Genomic DNA, 22,965 nt, shown 5'->3' on the forward strand with positions numbered 1-22,965 from the left:
TTAAAAAGTGGATCTTTAGAGTCTAGAGAAGCATGGAGTAAATAAATATGTTTAGGAGTCCTACTGTGCAATTTAAGCCACAGCTTATATCAACAATTACATGATAATGACATCTTAATGCTGTTCCACAATAGTCACCGTGAAAACCTGCTGATTAATGCTTTGGCCGTAAACCTTATAGCCTTATAGTGGACACAGGAATTATTCCTCCAGATGCATAAAAGTTACTCAGGTGATGAACATTTACATGAAAAATAACCAAACTGTTTCTGTAATGCAAATATTAGTACCACATGCAGAAGTGTGTGCATGCATGTTGGTTTGTACCATTTAGGAAGCAGCATGAGCAGAGCTAAAAAAAAAAAAAATTATCATAATAATAATAATAATAACAAAAAGAAAATTCACAGGTCGACATTTCGGAAAAGTTTGTACCTTGCTTGCCCATAATTTACAGTAAATAACATTTTAGGCACGTACCAAAGTGCATTACACAGTTCTAATGATTGTTTCAGCATTTACATTTTCTTAACAAAGAAAACTCAACTGCTGTTTTTTCCACTAACACCATCCACATAACTACAAAGCCCAGGCTAAAATGAGAGCTAAAAAAGCACAGACAAAAAAGGACAAATGATGGCATCAACAAATTATAAATACAGTCAGCCATCTGTCAGTGTACCAGCCACTGCACTACTTAGAAGGGTGCAGGATGCATTCAAGCCCAAATACATAGTGTAATAAATACTATATTACAGGTTTAACACCTTGATGCAAATACCCAATCCCATGCATTCCAGGAATAAGCAAACTCCTGTATTAGTGCCCTAGCTGCATAAAAACTAAAATACTAAACCTATAATTTACCTAAAAATTTTTTTAAATTACAGTCACTGTTCTGAAAGAGTTCTTGGGAATTAACAGGACGGTCAAAATGTAGGTAAAAAGCTGAGACAGTCTGTCTTACTGTCTATTAATTCAAGTGCCTGCAAAGAAGCAGAATACTGGGAATATGCAGGAGTAAAACTGGACACTATATGTGGAATACTTATGGAATTATTATATACTATGTACAATATAGTTTTGCAAAGGAGCAGGCACAAAAACTTGGCTGTTCCAAATCAAGTAAATTTTTTTCTTCTCCGCTGGATGGCGACCAAAGTGTAGATGAGTGGAAGGTAAAACTATCTGCTCAGCTTGTTGGAGCATTTGGTCTCCCGACTACAGGTTTTGGAACGAGCTTTATGGCCACAGCTGCCCTCTTGGGCATGAGAATGGGCACGACGCAAGGGTGGGGATCCCGAGAAACTTGGCGGCGAGCGACTGCGCAGAAAGCCGACACGGTGCTCATGGCGGGAGGGTGAGGAGCTGATGGAGCGCTGCAGTGAGGAGCAGCTGCGGGGAGAAGCGCTGGAGCTGCGTTGGTGGTGGTGATGGTGCTGGGCAGTGCCCGATGCACTGATACACACCAGCCTGGTGCCCACAGGCTGCATGGAGCAGTGGCCATTAAGGGACGATGAGCGGCTTTTGCCATCATGCATCAGCTGAGATAGGCATGTCAGCAAGTCAGAGTCGCCGGTGCTGCCCGCCCTGACCCGGTAACGCCGCAACCTGAACAGAAAAGACAAAGTGGTTTAAGAGAACGTTTGTATCTGAATCTAACAGGTTTGTAAAGGTCATCTACACAAAGACATCACTTCTGGGAGTAAAGAAAGACTTTCAAGGAATTTGTTGTTGGTAGTGGAATATACACTGCCTGGCCAAAAAAAAGGTCACACACTCTAATATTTCGTTGGACCGCCTTTAGCTTTGATTACGGCACGCATTCGCTGTGGCATCGTTTCCACAAGCTTCTGCAACGTCACAACATTTATTTCTGTCCAGAGTTGCATTAATTTTTCCCCAAGATCTTGTATTGATGATGGGAGATTTGGACCACTGCGCAAAGTCTTCTCCAGCACATCCCAAAGATTCTCAATGGGGTTCAGGTCTGAACTCTGTAGTGGCCAATCCATGTGTGAAAATGATGTCTCATGCTCCCTGAACCACTCTTTTTTAAAATTTGAGCCCGATGAATCCTGGCATTGTCATCTTGGAATATGCCCGTGCCATCAGGGAAGAAAAAATCCATTGATGGAATAAGTATATTCAGGTAGTCAGCTGACCTCATTCTTTGGGCACATAACGTTGTTGAACCTAGACCTGACCAACTGCAGCAACCCCAGATCATAGCACTGCCCCCACAGGCTTGTACGGTAGGCACTAGGCATGATGGGTGCATCATTTCAGCCGCCTCTCTTCTTACCCTGATGCGCCCATCACTCTGGAACGAGGTAAATCTGGACTCATCAGACCACATGACCTTATTCCATTGCTCCAGAGTCCAATCTTTATGCTCCCTAGCAAATTGAAGCCGTTTTTGCCGGTTAGCCTCACTGACAAGTGGTTTTCTTAAGGCTACACAGCTGTTTAGTCCCAATCTCTTGAGTTCCCTTTGCATTGTGCGTGTGGAAATGCTCTTAATTTCACTATTAAACACATCCCTGAGTTCTACTGTAGTTTTTCTACCATCTGATTTCACCAAACGTTTAAGTGATCGCCGATCATGATCATTCAAGATTTTTTTCCGACCACATTCCTACCTCGAAGATGATGTTTCCCCACTGTCCTTCCACTTTTTAATAATGCGCTGGACAGTTCTTAACCCGATTTTAGTAGTTTCAGCTTCTCCTTAGATGTTTTCTCTGCTTGATGCATGCCAATAATTTGACCCTTCTGAAACAGATTAACATCTTTTCCACAACCATAGGATGTGTCTTTCGACATGGTTGTTTAACAAATGAGAAGCTACTCACTGCATTAGTTAGGGTTAAATAACTTGTTGCCAGCTGAAACATAATCACCCATGCAGTAATTATCCAATGGGTGGCTCTTACCTATTTGCTTAGTTAAATCCAGGTGGTGACCTTTTTTTTGGCCAGGCAGTGTATATTGTGGGATCATTTGGGAAGGAATTAGAAGGAATATTTTTTGGGAATATAGTTGTGCTATCAATTGATAGTAGTTCTTGAAAAGCTGGGATATTTTGTAAAATGTGATAAGGTTTGTGAGAAGAATCTGTGATTTGAAAATTCTCTTAAACCTTTAACTGACAAAAATATTGAAAAAATTCAGTTTTCATTGACCAACATAAATGTGTTTTGTAATTATAAAGTAATTTAGAATTTGAAGTTGGAACAGAGACATTTTTACCACTGTGTTACATCACTTCTCTATTAATTACTTTCTAATGGTTTAGGAACTTAGACACTAATTGGTGCAGTTTTGCAAGTGGATTTTTTTCCATTCTTGCTTGATACAAAACTTCTGTTTCTCAACAGTCTGAGGATGCCGTTGTCTGATTCTCCTTTTCATTGCACCATACAAGGACACAGATCTGTAGTGCAGGCAGGCACACACACCTTGTGATTAAGCCACACTGTTGTAGTGCATACAAATTGAGGACTAACGTTGTCATGCTGAAATAACCATGACCTTCCTGGAAGAAGGCGTCACCTCAATGGCAGCATGCGTCCCAGAATACACCTCTGCCTCAATGGTACATTTACAAATATGTAAGTCACCCATGCTGTGAGAACTGATGTACTCCCATACCATGACATGTTAGTCTGGATGGTGCTTTTTGGCTTTAGTACAGTGAACTCTGCGTTTGTTAGTTTTTTTTTTACCAAAACAAGCTGAAATGTGGACTTAGCTTGCTTTCACGTTTTCAGTATCTTTTGCTCTAAACTCTGCAGCGTTTCTGTACAGAATTGCATAATAGAGTTTCAGGTTGCATTTTCGACTTAGCAGTGGTGGACTGTTTTAAGTCACAACAGTTTTCCAAAGTATTCCTGAGCCTTTGTGGCATGTTTCTTATGCAGTGTCACCTGAGGGCTTGAAGGTCATGCATATTTAACAGTTGTTTCTGGGCTTGCCCTACATTACTGAGATTTCTCTAGAGTATCTGATTCTTTTCATAATATTAGGTACAGTAGATGTTTCAAAACCTAAATTATTAGTAATCTGGCTGGTGGTGGATGAAAGATACAACTGGGTAATTGAATACAACTAGATTGGGTAAAGAAGATAAAATTGTATGAACATAATATATATACAAAATAATTTGTAAAATATTATTTTTGAACTGACTGGTAATTATCTCCTGAAGTTTGGCACAAAGTGGTTAAACATGGCCCAATCTTTGCTTGCAAAGACTTTGGTGGATCCTTCTTTTATCCACAAACATTAGTTTCTCACCTGCTTATTGTAAAATGTTTCTCAAAGGAGTAACTTAAATATTCTGTAAGTTTTTTTCACTCTTTTTTCGCTTCTTTTTTAAACAAAATCTGTTTACAATCAACTTGGTCAGCCAAAACAAAAGTAATTTCTTTGTATTTTTGTCTGTTAATTTAAAGTTCAAAACGATTTAAATCACAGATTCTTTTTTGTTGCATTTTACAAAATGTCCCAACTTTTCTGGAAATGGGGTTTGGAGATAAATATATTTATGGGATCAGTTGGCAGTAAATACAGTATTAGTGGTTTTGTTCATAAAATCTTAATGTTGAATTAGTTATTTAGTAATATATATATGGAAGTTAAAGAATAAATTTGGGGAATCAGTTGGCTGTAGATGAATAGTCATATGGGTTGCCAGAGTACAGAGGAGAATTTTATATATCCAAATGGGCACAATGTATATACATTAGGCAACTGCCTACATGACAGTGTTTTATTTACCTCCCGTCAGCAGATGAGCGGCAGGGCGGTTTACCAGGAGGTGGCCGTGGCAGGAACTGAGATTGCTGTCCTCCTGTAGAGGAGCGTCTCACTGGCCTGGGAATCTTGCTCTTGTGTGACTGTGATGAGGAAGAAAGCGAAGGGGCATCGTCACCCTGCCTCAAGCCTGGAATAGACTCATCATCCTGTGAGCGCTCAGAGGCAGAAGTGGAGGAAAGCCGGTCGCGCTGGACTGAAGACAATGAGGGTGAGGCACAAGTTGAGGCACAGGGAGAGTTGGGGAGGCGCTGACCTTGTTTTTGTAGCAGCTTTTCTTTAGCTGAGCCTATGAGAACGTCCTGCAGCAGACAGGAGGGCTCAAGGACAGGGATGCGGCTCAGACGGCGACTTGGGTCTCGTGATGGAGCCTTGACTGGAGAGGCTTGAGCAGGACTGGTGCTGTCTGCAGGAGATATTCTATTTTCCTTCAAAGGGGTGTTCTGGTTGAGCTCTGTGGAGCAATCTGAGTCCATCTTAGTGTCCCCACAGAACAGCTTGCTTGGGGTATCTGCAGGGTGTTCGATATTACCATTCATGGGCACTGGATTGCAGGGAGATTGAGGTAAGGCCTCTGAGCTTGGCACTGGGCTGGGATTCTGACGACTTCTTTGCCCATTCTGCAGATTCTCTTCGTTGATGTTTGAGGGGCATAAATGCTGGGTCTGTGGTGGCTCCACAGGGGAGTGAATATTAGGGGTGGAGTCCTGTGGCAGGGCCTCTTTCTCAATGGTAGAGAGTTTGTCCAGCAGAGGACACTGTGGCATGCTGTCAGATGCTGACTGGGAGGAGAGTGCAGATGCACGCTGAGCCTTCATCTGAAAGATAGAGAAGAATAGATTGTCATTGGTCCAAAATGATTGTCATTTACTAAAAATAAATGAAATTTAAGACAGAAAAAGCATTAAGAAGGTGTCAAGAAATTAGTTAAAATTTAATCTGAGAGTAACACTATATACAGATATATTTTATGCATTTTTCTCCCATATTCTCCAAATTTAGTTTAGTCAATTTGTCTTTCGCTGCTGGGGATCCCGGATTTTTTGCAGTTGAGGAGGGTATATTGCTGCTCACGCCTCCTCTGACCTGTGCACAGCCCTTACCGGAACCCTTTTCCACCCATGCACTCTGCACAGGCGCCAATCAGAGTCCTTACACAGCGTTTGAAGACGCTACCCACATATTCCGATCATCCCTTCCTCCAGGCACTGCCAATTATGCCCGCTAGATGGCGCCCAGCCGACCGGTGGCAGCGCCGAGTTTCGAACCGAGGAGATCAGAATCTCGGCGCTGGTGTGCTAGCGGAATACTATACATAGATTTGATTCTAAATGAATATAATTGCCCATTTTATCCATCAATTTCCACTAAATCACCCATAAAGAGTAAATTATGCTCTTAAAAGTATTTTTTATTAATTAAAATAAAATATTCTGATCCTGTTCTGTGGCATTCCAATTACGGTCAGGTGTGTGCATCCTTTCTGCATGATTTAAAATGTGACATATATGAAATAGCTTGGAAAGGCACACACCTGGGTCTATAAGGGTCTCTAAGAAAACTAAGCCATAATGTACAAAGAATACAGCCAGAGACAGAACTCAGCTTGCATATTAGGCTTTATGTCTAGACAGGATCCTAGTGAAATTAGATCAAGCAATTGATAGGACTGAGAGCCATGCACTACAATGTTATTACGACTAATGCAGGCAAAAAGGCAAACAGATAATAGATAATAACGGTACCAGACAAACAATCAGAGCGCTTAAAGTCATAATCATTCTGTTTTATTAATAACATAGCAATCTTCTAGCTCCTAGCATGCACCGGTAATCTGCAATGTCACCATGGAGCTACTTAAGGAAAGAGAGCATTCTGAAAACAGTAAAGAGGGCAGTACTGCAGGACAGGAAGATTAGCAGGGTATTCACCTGCTGCAGCTGGGCACGTGTGATGCGTATGACTGAAGGGATCTTGGTGTTGGAAGCACCCAGTGGAATAGCTGGCAGTTTCCTGTGGGTGGTGCGGGGTTGGGAGGTGAAGCAGGAAGAAGGGCGGTGCTGGTTATGGGGTTCTGCAGATTGGCTGCGGCGAATGGCTGGTGGAGAGCTTTGATGCAGGGGATCTGACAGTGTGTTTAGGAGGGCGTGAGGACTGGGGGAGCGCAGAAGTGTTCGGATCATCACCTCCTCTGGTAGGGATGCAGGAGAGGTAGGGAGCTGAAAAAGGAATGGTAGGGATAAATGAGTTGTGAAGACAAAGTGGTGATAATAAAGAAAGGGATAAGTAAGGGATCAACAGGAGCTGATATGAAGTATTGCAGGACAAGAAAGGTGATGAGTGGTGATGCTAAAATGTTTCCCAGAGTTCAGTGACAACACATCCAGAGGGTCACAAAAGATAAATATCTAAAGAACTAAAAAACTGTAGCATCAGCCAAGAATTCCTGGCTCTCTCATGGACAAAACCACTGCTAAACAATATATAAATACCTTTTCGGGCAAGGTTCATGGTACCAGGGTAATGGTGTGTGGGGCATTTACTGCGTCATAATCCAGATGACTTTCTGTTATATAAGCTAAGCTGCCATTAACTGAAGCAGAAATGCAAGGAGACTCATTCAGAATACAAAACAAAGATTGAATCTTATTTGGAAGTCTACAAATATACTACATCTAGAAGCGGCCTTAACAAAGTTCTAACGTCAACCAAATAGAACTGCTGTGGTAAAATCCAAAACAAGCAATGTATCCTTGTGTGATATTATGTTTTTTTCTATTTATTTACGCATTTTCTCCCTTTTTTCCCGATTTAGCACAGCCAATGAGTCTTCCTGTGAGTAGAATGGCCATGCGGTTATGTTAAAGGAGGCTACTTGAGTCAGGATGCCACAGAATGAGGGATCACTTTTATTAGCCCCACTTTGGTCAAATCCCGACTGCGTTTGAGGAGGGTATATTCACCTGCTTCACACCCCCACCGACCCCCACATGAGGCTTTTCTACTTTTGCACAGGCACCTCGGGCTGCTAATCAGGGTCCATGCACTGTGTTTGAAGACCCCACTCACTTTATTAGTCCGATCAATGTCCAATTTTGTCTGGTGCAGGCACTGCCAACTGTGCCCGCTAGATGACGCCCAGCCGACCAGTAGCAAAGCTGAGACTCGAACCGGGGTGTTCAGAATCTCAGCGCTGGTGTGCCAGCAAAATATCCCGCTGTGCCACCAGGGCGCCCTCTGTGAGATATTATGTTGTGTTTAAAAATCTGAAATAACTCAAAACACTTGCAGTAAAAAGTATACAAAAACCTAAACACGATTTTGTTGGACATCCAGTTCTATTACCATGTACATTATTATGGACTTGGCCCCCTCCTTTCCAGCTATAACAGCCTCCACTCTTCTAGAAAGACTTTCCACAAGATTTTGGAAACTGGTAGCCAGTCAGTCAAAAGATCAATAGTGAAGTCAGGCACTAGGTTTGGACGAGAAGGCTTAAATTGTGATGGAAGCCTCAATTTATCCCAAAAGTTGTTTAACTGAGTTAAAGTCAAGGCTCTGTGCAGTCCATACCAAGCATGTCATGTATGTATTTGTGGACAGGGGATCAGTCATGCTGCTACAGGAAAGAGCCTTACTCAAACTCTTACCTTAAAGCTGAAGGTATATAATGTTTAGAATTAATTTTATACAACTGTTAACAATGGGTGTGGCTCAAATGCCTAAATACTCAAGTATTATGAGTATCCAAAGACTTGTGGCAATATAGTGTAATTACTGAGCCCTTAAGCAACTTCACATTTGACTAAATACTGGGAAATTACATGCTTTTGAAAGATTGTAGTTGGGCTCTTGGGGGCACAGTGGTAAACTACAACTGCTGCTACAACTCAATGCTGCAACTCAGACTGGGAAATGACTTCCTACGCTTTTTAAGGTTATGCCATCCATCACAAACTGGCACATCTGGAAATGCACTTTGTAATGGTTTAGCACTAAAATAGTAGACACATGGGACACTTTTCAGTTATTAAGGTGTAAAAAGTGTTTCCATTACCTGTGTGAGTGCGCCCTCTGCAAGTGCTTCAGCAGGACTAGTTGGTGTAACTGCAGCCAAGCCGCCCGCAGGCACCACACATAGTTCCAGCCTTTCCACTTTGGGTGAAGCCAGAATATGGCCCTGAGTGGCACTTGGAGTGGACTGTTCCCTGTCAGGAGACTCGTCCATTGGTTGCACTACCACAGGCTCTCCCTCCGGCTCCTCTGAGGGGCTGCTGGTGAGCTTTGCATCAGGTCCTGGGCTACTTTCAGCCTCCTGCGGGTCAGAGATATGCTCCACCATTACCCAATCATGTAAGTCCACTTCCTGCCGGTCTGAAATGAGATGCAGCGCGACAAAACCACTACTGGGTGCTCCATCTCCAAGCTCCAAAGAGCCAGGGGAGGCTGGTTTAGGTGAACTCCCTCTTGAGATGATCTCCTCATCGTAGTGCCACACATGAGCAGGAGCAGCAGGCACTGCACCAAACCTGGAACCTTTCTCTTGTCCTGAACCAGGCACCTGCTGTTCCATACTGTTAATAAACACAAAAAAATGTTGGTCTAGCATCACTCTAACAACACATTTTGCCATGCAATAAAGTGCAAGACTGATTGATGCTAAATCAGTAAATACAGCGTTACACACGTTCACAGCATAAATACTGTCATTGGATCAGATCTGAAAACATGTAAAATCCAAATCAGTGAAGACACAGCAGCCTTGGTCAGAACTGTCCCAGTACTTATTATTATATTCTGGTGTATTCTATTCTATTCTAAAACCAAATGCCAATGGCAATAACATAACAAGATCATCATGACAATCAGTGTCTAACAATTTTGTGCAAATGTGCTAAAAAAATGTCAAACTTGCCCAGCAAAAACTTTCCAAAATGAAGAAAACAGGCTTGTACGATTTAAAAAACATTTCATTCACTCATGGCATGTGTGGAAAAGTACCCTCAGCGTCTTTTCTGTAATTATAAAAAAAAAAAAGAAAACTCACCAGGCCTCGACAAAGCGCTCAGTGTTGGGCTTAGGCTCCAGGGTAAGTCTCTTTTCTAGCTCAAAGCTGTGGATGTTGCGTAGTTTCCTTAGAAGGGGAGCATCCCTATCAGAACCCACCCCATCAGAACGTAAACGCACAGGAGAACCCAGGTTGGGGCCAGGATGAGGGCTTGGACTGCCCTGGTTATTGTGTTCCTGCTCTGTTGGCCCCTGGAAGCACACACACACATTACAAACAAATACATACATTCAAATCCTTGCACAAAAGAAAGAACAAAAAATAAGATCATCTGCACAGACGGCACCTTCCAGAGGATAACATTGCAGTTGCGGTCTAAATCTTCCCACCCATCAGCTTCTGGGTTTTTTACTGTGGGGATGAGTGAATTAGGAGGGTGCTCTGGGCCGACGTGGTTATCTCCGTCACTAAGCTGCTCGTCCTGCAGGACTTCATCAGTGTTCTCCTTCAGTAGGTCTCCATGAACCAGGGAAGCATTAGCCATACTGAAATAGAACCATTTAGTAAGTCATTTAGTGCACTCAAGAACATTTTTATTTCTTTCAGTTTCTCTCAGATCTAGCCGGTTGTAATTCATGCCCTTCTAGCACCACAACTCCCCTTGAAAAAAAAAAAAGAGAGCTGCAGACTATCATACACTCCCTCTCACAGAAAGCTATACCAGATTTTACTTATTGTAATTGTAATTAAAAAATAGCAACATTGACAGGTAAGCATTTTAAATCATTTTGTAATTAAGCACTTAAAACTATTAAACAAATAAGCACTACATTACGTAACATCTCATTATGTAAACTAACGGTCTTGGTGTGTGTAAAATAAGTTTGTTTACTTGATGGTACTAATATGTTTTAATTCATTATTAATTATTAGAGATATGGTTGCCAGTATTTAACTTAATTATGCATTAAAATGATGTATTCACAAAATATTTAATATAACGGTTCTATATTACTTAGTAAAAGTGCTGACTAGATTTATTACATACATTTAACATTTTCTTCACTAAAACAGCTGCTTATTCATGTAAAATATCCAATCAGCGCATTTTGGGGTAGCAGCACCATACATGGAATTATACGCATACAGGTCAAAAGAACTAAGCAAATCAAGTAACCTTGACCAAACTGGTTTGAGTATGTTAGACATTTCTAATCTCCTGAAATTTTTACACACAACAATCTGCAACAGTCTAGAACAGACTGTTCTTAACTAAACAAAAACACATCTAGTAAGCAATACTTCTACAGGTGTTTAGAAGATAAAGGCCAGACTAGTGTAAACTAACAGAATGGCTATGGTTGCCTTCACATGATGCATGGTAAAACCACTGTGCGCTAGCTGTGCCATTGTTCCCCTGTGGAGTGGGGCGGTGCCTGGATTTATCGCTTTGCTGCTATGTTTTTACAGCTTGCCACTGCACTTAAAAGTTCAATCTAATTAAACTTTGACCCAGTTTGCTGCTGATTATTTCAAAGCACCAGGAATCAAATAAATAGCTTATATGATATAGTCAAGCAATCACAAACACAGTCGGGAAAACTGATTTTCACTGTTTCACAGCACCCGAAACTAGGGATGTCCCGAATGGTTTTTTTGTTCCCGATAGCGATCATTAATTTTGATCCCGATCCGATACCAAGTCTCAAACCGATACTTGTATTTTCTAGATATTGTCTAGATAAGAACTAGATAACACTGTTTACACAGTGCACACTTCAAGTACATTAGTTATTCAAATTAATCCAATGTATATGTTTAACAACTGAATAGCTCTGCAGTACTGTAGAAAAAATTGCCTGCATCCAAGCTATTGCTTAATGTTCTTTTATTTTTACAAAATAAAATTAATCAAACTTAGTGCAGCATTGTAGTAGTAAAACTAGAACACTCAAAATGAGTGAGATAATTACAGTTTCACTTTGAACTTTACATTCAAAGAACATAATTCTGTTCAATGCAGTGATACACTAAATATGAACAGAAATCTCCACTCACAAGTGGTGTAGCAGCTTAACTTGAATATAAAAAAAACAAATAAGTTACTTAACAGCATTACAGTAAAACCTGAATACCAAAATAAAATGGAAAGCATGTTATGAAGGAAAGCCAGTTCTTAAAGTGCTTGTATTGTGACAATGGTTTGATGGACATTTCTAAGTGAGTGTGTTTTGACCCTTTGGGGCTTCCATAGTGCATAGAATAGCATGCTTGGCTCTAGCTGTCCGCTATTCGGTACCGTAACAGAAGAAGTTAATAAAGTGTTTTGCTCCCGACAATTTGTGAATATACCGTGTATTTATTTCTTTATTAAGCAAGTGCATCACTACGACGCTCGGTTACATAACTAAGCCAATCAGAGAGAGTGCTTGATACTGAGATGTCGTGTAACACGTAAACTCGTAAAAGCTGTATGTTATGGTCCTGAAGTTTTCATACTCGGATTACAAGTTATTGTTTTGTAAACCGGTGTGATCCTTGACTCACACACCATATAAACAGTAAAATTCTACAGTAATGAACGCAGCTCTGCAACTACCGCCTCGTGAAACGCTCACATTGCAGACATTACACTTCAATGTTGGACTTGTTTTACTTTCCAATTTAATGTTGACATAAAACAAAAGATCGGCTTATGATCAACATTAGTAAAGCCGATCAGTTAAAAAAAGCCTTGATCGGCCCCGAAACCCTACCCGAAACTGTTTAATTCAACTTTAAAACAGTATCATGACATTGAGAAAAATACGGCATGACGACTAGTAAGCTGTGAAATTTGAAATCCTGTGGTAAAAACATCTTAGAACACACTGCATGTTGAACCTTATGTAACATGCCGGGTAACAACTTCCAGTGTTCCACCTTCCAATGTTGCCAGTGTGTGTATATAACATTATTGCTTTGTAGAACCTACATAGTACATCCGATATAGTCAACTCTGATTTGGGCAACTGCTTACCCCATATAGGCTGGCGTAAGGCGTGTATGATTCTGAGGCATGTTGTCAGCTATATTCATACTCAGAGCACCATCTGTTCCCGTCCTCTCCCAGTCATACGAATCATTCTCCACTACATTGTAGGTTTTCATGCTTTTCTCAAAAACAGTCATTAAAAGCTACAAGAGACAACAGAAGAATGAATTACATGGTAAAAACATGGCAAAAGCTTTCTAATGGTTTAATTCATTTTGTTAATTGCTTATTATACTAACTAGTCAGTCATGACTTATGCGTAATACAAAATATTCCTGTCTCACCAAACCAAATACAAGCAACCCTATACACAGCTGCCATTTAGATTTAGTGTTTTGAAGAACCACTATCCATATAGAATTGACTTGATGGCACTTAATTATATTATAATATAATACAATTTTGATCTGCATTACCATATATCAGCACGGTGTCAGAATTTTCCTGATATATTGAAAATATCACGTGTGTGTCTAAAACAATGCCTGGTCAAGATATTCCCAGAATTTAAATGACTGTTTTATTGATACTAGAAGACAGGAACAGCTGCAAGCTCCCACTAGAGTTATACAGCACAGTTGCACTGGGAATATCTTAGCCATTTGTCAGCCCAGTTATGCCAGTGCAGAAGTTCAAGTTTCTGTCAGATGTTTATCAACTACAGACATGGTTACTCTAGGTTGCGATATGCTCAAATTAAAGTTCTTTGAAATTATGTCCTAGTTAAATGCACTTTGTTGCCAAATACAAAGTGCCACACATATGATCCAAATCATGTTTTAATAAATAATTAACTTTCATTTTGCAATAAAAAGGCTGACTTGATTTACAACACCAATTTTGAGGTTTTTAGCAAAAACTCTGGTCCAAATTCAGATAAGTGTGTCTTATCAGTAAAATAGTTACCACAGTGCAAACCAATTTTTCATACTGCAAAAAGCAACACTTCTGTATGACTGGTATGACTAGCACTGTTGTAAAACATTACAAATTAAATTACCTGGAGTTAATTACTTTGTGATATTCAGTTATTCCATGCAATGACAAAACCTATCAAGCTGCACAGATACATACAGTAGGTACTGGAAAGTACAGTACAAGTAATTATTTTGTACTTACAAATATTTAAAATAAGTCAAGTTATCCTATATGAAGTTTGTTTTTATATCTTGAATGCATGATGTTGTCTGAGTTCTCAACTTTCTGATATGCATTACCTCATAGTCTGGTTTGGTATAGTAGTCCAAGCTGTTAATATGGTCCAGGAAGACACCAAACTCTGGAGGTAAATGCTTCAGCATGAGGCGATGGTCATATGTTTCTTTCAGCTTTCCCACTTGCTCCTAATAAATACAATTGTCAAATCCAACCACACATGTATGTGTGCAGATCTTAAACGTATTTTCTTCCACATCTTTATGTAGCACCCACCTTGTCTTTGATCTTCCTCCATGGCAGCTGACCAACCAAGAATTCCACCAGCATGTAGAACAAAGACCACAGATCATCATGTCTGCCCATTTCCTGTAATATTAGAAACAAAACCAAGCCAAGCAGTAAATCATTATAAAATAATTATTTTATCATTTTAAAATACTTCATTATGTCATTTAATAAAACGTATTTGGCGCTTAGATGGTGCAGTGATAAGACACAGTAGTTCACCACTGCTCCTGAGTTCAAATCTTAGCTCTGCTATTGGCTGAACAAGTGCACAAACATGATTGGCTATGTCTGAGGGGAGACAGGCTAAAGGAATTTGTAATTGCTGCTGCAATTATGGCCTCTGCTGGCTGTTCAATGGAGCCTTCACAGAGATGAGGAATTATAGAAGTCGTGACTATCCACACGTCATACTGATCCCTGTGTGAGCCTGCCTCATGCAGGTGAAAAGAAGGGGTTGGTGACAAGAAAGAAATTAACCAGATAAGAAAACAAAGAAGAGAGTGCTGCCCTACAGCAGCTGCAAATAGAAGCCGATAAAAAAGCATGAAAGAAAAACACCATGCTATCAGCTGATTTACCAAAAACCAAAATAAAGAATGCAAGCAAAAAGGTCCTCGCGTCTGACCACTTCGGGACCTCCAATTTCAAAAAGCCGGCACACTTAGATGCCCCTGCCAGCCCATAATGGCATGGCAGGTGGGCATGGTACTGTAATCCACACCCTATACAATAGGTGGGACCATCACAAAGTTATAAAATAATAAAATGCTAGAAAAGTAACAAAGTCAATATAAAAAAAAGTGTAGTAAACGGAAATCTCCCCATTTTGTTTTAAGTATAGCATGTTTAAATCTAAATGAAGTCATTTACTACCTTGGATAGCTACAAAGACACTATTGGATTAGGTACGAGGTAAATGATGGGTGCTGACCTTGTTCTTGTGAGCATTGACAGAAGCATATCGTACTGTCCCCCTGAACCCTGCCACACGACGAGGCTAAGAGAATGTAGAACAGTACAATATAAGCCATTTACCAATATTTATATACAACACCAAATAACTATTAATGACTCACGCTTACCGGTCTGACTTCTTGGCTTGAATTTGTAAACTGGCGTGCCAAACCAAAGTCCAGCATGTAGCAGGTGCGACGGGTACGAGGGAACCGGCCCATGGCAAAGTTGGACTGAAACACACACAGCAGATTGTGATGAAAACACACCACCAGTTACTGCACTGCTTTTTTTTTTTATTAAGCAAAGATATCAGCAAAACATGCACAAGCTGTGCTGACTCACTGGTTTAATGTCTCGGTGCAGAAAACCAACAGAGTGGATGCCCTCGATGGCTGACAGTATCTGCCGGCCAAGTCTAAGTGTGGTGCTGACTGTGAACGTCCCACGGTTCGTACTCCTTCTCAAATCCGCCAAATTACAACCCTGTAATAAGATAGTAAATATAAATTTCTTATAATGCATGCAGATTTCTGAATTAAATTACATCATTAAATTGATTTAAGGTAATAAAGTATGAATTAGTAAAAACTGACCTGAAGCTCCATGACAACATAGTTGAATCGGTCATTGCGACCACATCCCACAAACTGACACACATGGTCTTTACCTGAAAAAGCAAAAAAAAATCTATTTTATTAGGCTACTGCTCAAACTGTTTCAAAATGAGCAAACTTAAAAGATTCTCTCTTATTTTATACTTTATACTTTTATACTTATAATTGTAAATTAGTTTGTGTACAAAACACACAAACGACCGTTTGTCACACTTTTTTATCATTATTAAGACAGTCTAAAGAATCAAAAGGTGTAGCTCAAAGTAACGATGGAATGTCAGCTGCAACCCACACACTCAACTAAATATTATGTCCAAAGTTGTGCACCAATTATGTTATAGGTAAAGATCAAGTAACCCAGTAGCCCAACCAGGAAATTATTTGTGTGTAAACAATGTCCACGTGTCACAACCACGGATGCAGTCATGTCATGTCTTACATGTGTGGAAAGCACAATACATTAGAAGAAATGTCTATATAGAAGATTGTATTGATTGCTGTTCATCCAGCTGTTTTCTAATTAAAGCTAATCTAAGCTAAACACTGTTTTGTCACCCCAGTCCACCAATGCACTGATTTCTAAAACACCAATTTTAAAGATTCAGGATGTTTCCTAAAGTTAAGAGTTATGGATAGTATGGATCATGGTATTAAACAGCTGTGTGTTTTATAAAGTCTATGTGTGTTACATTTGTGTCACATGGTGCTTCTCTGGCCTAAACCCCACAGAGCTTGTGGCAATTTACTTCAGTGTTTAGCAATTTACGTTGTTTAGGACCAGTGTAATAGAACAACCAGGCCTGAATCTCCACAGTGCACCATCATCAGCTCACCCTACTCACTCTCTAACAAGTATACTTAATTCACTATATAATATTTTCATATTAATCATTAACTTTTCATTAAAGAAACAGTGTTCAAAGCATCAGCAGTATTAGTTTTTTTTTTTACTTTCTGTGCTTTGTTCATTTCTCTGGTGCTCAGATGGGGGTTGGAAAAGAGGCAAAGCTCCAGTTACACTGCTTTTCCCTTAGGATGCAAAAATACCCCGAGCCAGACTATGCTATGATAAAGCAAACATGATCCATATACATTGATCTTCCAGTATGCACAAAGAAAAGGTTGAAGGTCCTTTAAAGGGGCTTGTCTTTTATAGACTATTTACTTTTTCTCAATAGAGAGACCAAAAAGTGGCTCAAATACAAGGCAACATAAACATGTTTACACTGAATCCAGCACACACATAGCCTTCAAGCTGTCCACCCCAATATCAAAGTTACTTACTTCAGTATAGATCTGAAAACCACCTTTATTTCCAATCAGCCATTTCAGTTCATTTCAAGATAAATACTTTATTGTATAACTAACACTTATTACTATAAATAGCTTGGCTCCAAAGCAATTCGGCCAAAGTCCCCTATCATAGTATGTACTTTTAAATGTACAGTAACATTATATTTTAAAATATGATACATTTTATTAAAAGTAGATTACAAAATGAAATACATGCAACTTGCTACAATCTCAATGATTCCTTTCAGCTGCTCCTGTTAGGGATCTACATGGCATATTATTCATCTGCATATTTAATTTGGCACAGATTTTACATCTGGTGCCCTTCCTGATGCAGCCCTCCTATTTATTCAGGTTTGGGACCTGATATGTGTCTCTTTAATGGCTAGGTTTACCTTCTGTACCTGTGAGCCTAGCCCAGATTTGTAACAAGATTTCCTATATTTCAGATACATCATCTATGTAATTATTCAATTAGTCACTCATGTTTTAGAAGCGCAAGGAAGAAAGTCATTCAGACATGGGTGAGGAGCTGCAGCTACCATTCACATTTTACCTTAAACATCAAAATGTGTATAGCCGCTCAGGTGGCGCAGCGGTAAAAAGACACGCTGCAACCAGAGCTGGATTCTGAGTACCTGGTATCGAATCCAGCTCTGCTTCACCAGTTCGAGGCTGAGTGGCTACGATTGGCCGGTTGCTCAGCTGGGGGGCGGGACAAAGAACCGGATGTGGGTCTCTCGCTGTCAGAATGCGATTACGACCTCTGCCGGCTGATTAGAGGCGCCTGCACAAGAGATGAGGAAGAGTGCCCTTAGGGTGTGTCTCTCCGCATGCAACGCTAGGTGGTGCCAAACTCATAAAAATGTGTGGGTGGCATAAATGCATCCGGCTGCTGCTCATGTTTCGGAGGGGATATGGGTTAGCTTCGATCTCCTCGGTCAGGGCAGGGTTCGGCATAGACAGTAAGGAAGTACGATGCAAATTGAACAATTGGATGCGCCAAAAAAAAAGAAAAAGGGGAAAAAAAACAAAAATTTCCAAAAAATGTCATCTAAATGACTTTGGCATGGTTGTTGGTGCCAGACAGGCTGCTTTGAGTATTTCAGAAATCACTGATCTATAAAGACACGCAACAGTCGTTAAAGTTTACAAGACTGGTTTAAATAGCCAAAACATCTAGTGAGTGGCAGTTTTGTGAGCTTAAAAACCCTGTTGAAAAGAGAGGTCAGAGGGGAATAGCCAGACTGCTTCAGACTGACAAGTAGACTACAGTAATTTAAACATTCTCTCTTCAAAAGCACATTGAGCTCCACTTTCATTGGATAGAAACAACAACCTAAGGCTACAGTGAGCACATGCTTACTGAGACTGGACAAGTAAGAATTAGAAAAATAAAATAAAAAATTAATTTGTTTACTAAATCTTGATTTCTGCTGTGATATGCAGATGGTAAGGTCCGAATTTGGAGCCAACAGTCTAGGCTTGTAGTGTGATGGTGTGGTAAATGTATTTACCATTATACCATATAACATTTACCCATCTGATACCAATCAAGCATCATTTAAATGACATTTAAATGTAACTTGAGAATTGCACAACAGGTCAGCTTAAACAGGCTCTATTAACATCACAGAAAATGAAGTGAATTTTATTTATTTCATTTTATTTTCATGTTTTAAAGCTGCTTTATTCTGGTCAGGATCTTGTGGGTCTGGCTCCCCCCGAATCTCCAAGTGAAATGCAGTTACACACCGCGGGGTCTAGGCCACCCTTTCAGACACAGCCAATCATGTCTGTATGTAGACTCCTGACCAGCCAACAGCACCACTGGGGATTCGCTGGGCAAGCCGTAGCCTAGTGGTTAAGATACTGGAATAGTAATTAGTAGGTCGCGGGTTCAAGCCCCACCACTACCCGGATGCTGCTGCTGGGTCCTTGAGCAAGACTTTTAACCCTCAATTGCTCAGACTGTATACTGTAATGTTTTGGATAAAGGTGTCCGCTAAATGTGAAAATTTAAACATACATGAAGCCTGGATACATCTATATATATCTAAATTTATAATATACATCTGGATATATCTAAATTTGTACACTAGAATATTGTTCCCTAATTATTAATGTAGGTAAAGCATTTTTTTTTTAAATAGACCAGATCAAAAATATGTTGATCATGCAGACTTACCCTGCAGTTTCTTTAGCACAGCCACCTCCATCTTGAGCACCTGTTTTGGTTGCAGGGCTGACTCCACCTTAAGTGCTACATTGGCTTTGGTTAGCAAGTCAAGGGCCTCATAGATCTCCCCAAAGCCACCGCCACCTATTTTCTTAAGCTAAACACAGAATGATGGTATAATTCAAGAGATGACTAGGGTGGATATTAAATGTTTTGCTAGAAAATAAAAACTGTTTTCTGAACTGATTTATAGCTAAGGCCTTACCCAATTCACGCGCCATCTAACTGTGAAATGAGCCTTTTCCCATGTAATACGCAATTTGCCGTGAAATTCAAACCTTAAGGTTTGTGTTTAGCGAGTTAACGTTTTTTAACTTGCATAGCATTCAAGTGCTCTCATGTTTACTGGTTAATTTGCACTATGAGGGGGTCCTAGTAATTCTACAGTAATTTAGTTAGAAATCGGTTAGTCAAAATATCCAAGATGTCAAAGTCTTAAGCAGCTATAAACAATTCCGTGGACGCAGAGCAGGGTGTCCAAACACGGACGAGTATTTACGTATTTGAGACAGAGCCTTGCACCATCGCTGGATGTTCTAGGTTTTCATTCAGCTATTGTGGGAGGCTGTGCTGTGTATTGTAGATTCCATTTATTCTATCATTTAAGTTGTGAGTTATATTTAATGACTGCTGTAAAATGTGGCACTTTTTTTTTGAATATTCGTAAAATCTGTGACTAATTGGAAAACAAGGTCCATGAATTTAGCCCTACCATGAATTTAGTAGGGCCCTTTGTACAGCATATCGTACACATCATTTGAGCAAAAGCATATGGACACTGATTGAACACTGATTGAAATCCAGTGTTTCAAACACACCAATTTCCAAAATGTGTATGAATCCATGTCTATCCAATTAATTATAGACTGTACTTTCTTGTTCCAGTATGACCTGTTCCATGCTCCAGTGCACAATGCCAGATTTATTACAACATAGCTTGACAAGTGATATTACAAAGCTCTGGCTTCAATACCAATTGACATTTTGTAAAAAAAAAAAACAAGTAACAGTGCCTGATCTCACAAATGTTTTTTGCCTGCATGGGAACAAATTCCAACAGACACACTTCAAAATCTTGAAAATCATGGAAAGCTCTCCTAGAAGAATGGAAGGTCTTATAGCCACCAAATAGGTTCCATATTACTGCCCATGTTTACCAAGCTTATGGTCAGGTGCCCACATACTTTTGGCCATGTGGTGTATAAACTGTGAATAAACTGTAAGTTGATAAAGTGTATAGAGCTTATGAAGACAGATTTTGCTGTTTCTAATATTGCCCCAGTGTGCAGCTACACCCTCAGCTTTCTGTGCCATTTCCTGTCATCCCCCACTGGCCCAGTGGGAGCCCTGCTCCAGGAATTACCATGCATTAACACAACTCATCAAGCAAAATGACCTTACATTACACACAGGGCACATTGTGAAGAGGGGGTTGCTGCTTGTCACTATGCGCTCTTCACACATAAACGCACACAGTGCGAGCAAAGAACAGAGTGATGCACTGACTGACATATACATTGATCAGTCATACCATTAAAACCACCTGCCTAATATAGTCCCCCACTAAAGCAGCTCTGACCCTTTGAGGCATGGACCTAGATCTCTATGGCAGGTGTGCCCAATGTGGTGATGCTGATAGTGAAGTTGATTTTTTTTTTTTTGCATGTTTCCCCAATTTTCCTCCAATTCTAGTCATATCCAATTACCTGATTGCATTACGCTTCCTCTCTACTGATGTTGATCTCCACCCTGGTTGAGGAGAGCAGAGACTAACACATGCCCCTCCGACACGTGTGCAGTTGCTGACTGCATCTTTTCACCTGCACGAGGCGAGTTCATATGTGGATCAGCTTAGTGTAAGGAGAGCCACACCCTGATCAATGCATTATTCCTCAACTCCTCCATCAACCCGCCAGCAGAGGTCGTAATTGCATAAGTTATGAGGTCCCCTCAAGCACCCCCCCCCCCCCCCCCCCCCCTTAAACAACAGCCAATCAGTTCATGTAGGCACCCAGCCTACCAGATGGCAGAGCTGAGTTTTGAACCAACGAGTTCGAAATGTCAGCTCTGGTGTGCTAGCGTGTTTTACCGTGTTATTTTGCAGATATTTCATAGCTGAATGAATTAAAGACACTGGTTAAACATAACAAACTACTTTTTAATTTAATTTATGCATTTTCTTTTAATTTAGCTCCGGGGACCGCGACCACATTAGAGGAGGGTATATTCATCTGACACACGCTCCCTCTGACATGTGCACAGTCCACCGATCCCTTCTTATCCACTCATACTTCAATAGATTTAGTGTATGGAGAGTCACGCACTGATCACCGCGTTCCTCCACTTCTGTACAGGCGCCTCAGGCTACTAACAAGGGTCCTTACACATCCCTTCTTAAGACCAGTTTTTTCCCCTAGCAGGCACAATTGGCAGTGCCTGGAGCAGACGAAATTGGCCTCTAGTCAGCTGAGTGGGGTGCCCAGCCAACTGGTAGCAGAGCTGAGATTTAACCTCAGAGATTTCAGTTCAGAATCCCACTGCTGGTGTGCTAGCAGAATATCCTGCTGCGCCACCTGGGCGCCAACAAACTACATTTTGGGTCAAATAAATCTGTGTAAATATGATTTTTGGGGAAAACATTCCTTTAAAATGCTCCTTAACTAAAACTACACTTAATTAAGGGGTTACTGGGACATTGTTCTTATTTAAAACCTCCCAGTGGCTAGGCTGCTTGGCTGGGGCCTTCTCCAAAATGTTGCCTTATAGTATACAACTGTTAGGATGGGAAACTATAACACCTGAACTCAATAAATAGGACAGGTGTCCACATACCTTTGGCCATATGGTGTAGTTATTATTCTACAAAGATTTTTGTTTGTTTAATAGCTTAAAATGACACACTCAGAGACACTTTCATTTACTTACTACTGAAATGAGAACAATGTAGTAGGTGCTGTAGTAGTGTTCATGTGTAAATACACTCACCACTTTCCATCGCTCCCTGACCAGCGCAGAGGTCGTCAGGATGTCAACCTGCTCCTGAGCTCCGCTCATCTCGGCTCCGCGCTGCCTCAAGCTTTTCCTCTAAATCCAGTGGCACGGGTCTACGCTTGGCATCGGGGCCGAATGCTGGCTGGTCAGAAACAGAGGACTAAGATCAGCAAACACGTGGGCATTTATCTTAGGTGAGCTACATTCTAACACTGAGTGTGCAAAACAGCAGAATTTAAAGACACATGCTGACTGCTCAGCAGTAGAGTTAAGTGTATCAGGACTGGGAACAGAAGAGACCTGAGCCAGCACAGTCTGTCTGGTAAGATTGGAGTTGGCAGATGAAGGAGGTGCATCTGTTAAGTGTGTGCTGCAGATGCCATGCCTGCAGTCTGCAATTATTTACACGGTGCTATTAGGAATTTGCACACTTTTAATTGCAAGTATGCACCAGAATTAAATTTTACAAGGCTGCGATAAAACAGGAATGAAGCAGAAAGTGTGTAAATTAATTATTTGTGCTTTTTCAAGAGGTATTTTGCACTGTGATGATAGCTAAAAATAA

The 22,965-nt window shown here is 40.5% G+C and overlaps 1 protein-coding gene across 1 annotated transcript; it reads right to left on the reverse strand.

Moving 5' to 3' along the window:
* Window positions 1-785: 785 nt before the first annotated feature.
* ttbk2a (tau tubulin kinase 2a) lies at window positions 786-22,600 on the reverse strand. Its single transcript, XM_063007265.1, has 15 exons — window positions 22,395-22,600; window positions 19,359-19,506; window positions 15,857-15,930; window positions 15,606-15,746; window positions 15,389-15,493; window positions 15,238-15,303; window positions 14,292-14,384; window positions 14,078-14,203; window positions 12,846-13,003; window positions 10,173-10,371; window positions 9,866-10,077; window positions 8,876-9,392; window positions 6,750-7,037; window positions 4,783-5,636; window positions 786-1,611 (listed from the first exon to the last, which is right to left on the reverse strand). Exons 1-15 carry the CDS (start codon window positions 22,461-22,463, stop codon window positions 1,185-1,187), a joined length of 3,477 nt encoding a protein of 1,158 aa, XP_062863335.1. The 5' UTR covers window positions 22,464-22,600; the 3' UTR covers window positions 786-1,184.
* Window positions 22,601-22,965: the final 365 nt, after the last annotated feature.

This window comes from Trichomycterus rosablanca, chromosome 13, assembly GCF_030014385.1.
Source record: "Trichomycterus rosablanca isolate fTriRos1 chromosome 13, fTriRos1.hap1, whole genome shotgun sequence".
NCBI lineage: Eukaryota > Metazoa > Chordata > Actinopteri > Siluriformes > Trichomycteridae > Trichomycterus > Trichomycterus rosablanca.

What these genes read in the sequence shown, in the direction of transcription:
- ttbk2a (XM_063007265.1), bottom strand. Translation starts at nt 22,463, where the DNA reads ATGAGCGGAGCTCAGGAGCAGGTTGACATCCTGACGACCTCTGCGCTG. An exon ending in TCAATGCTCACAAGAACAAG is followed by an intron (nt 14,385 to 15,237) that starts GTCAGCACCCAT and finishes CTAATATTACAG; the next exon opens with GAAATGGGCAGACATGATGA. An exon ending in CACGTGCCCAGCTGCAGCAG is followed by an intron (nt 5,637 to 6,749) that starts GTGAATACCCTG and finishes TCTATCTTTCAG; the next exon opens with ATGAAGGCTCAGCGTGCATC.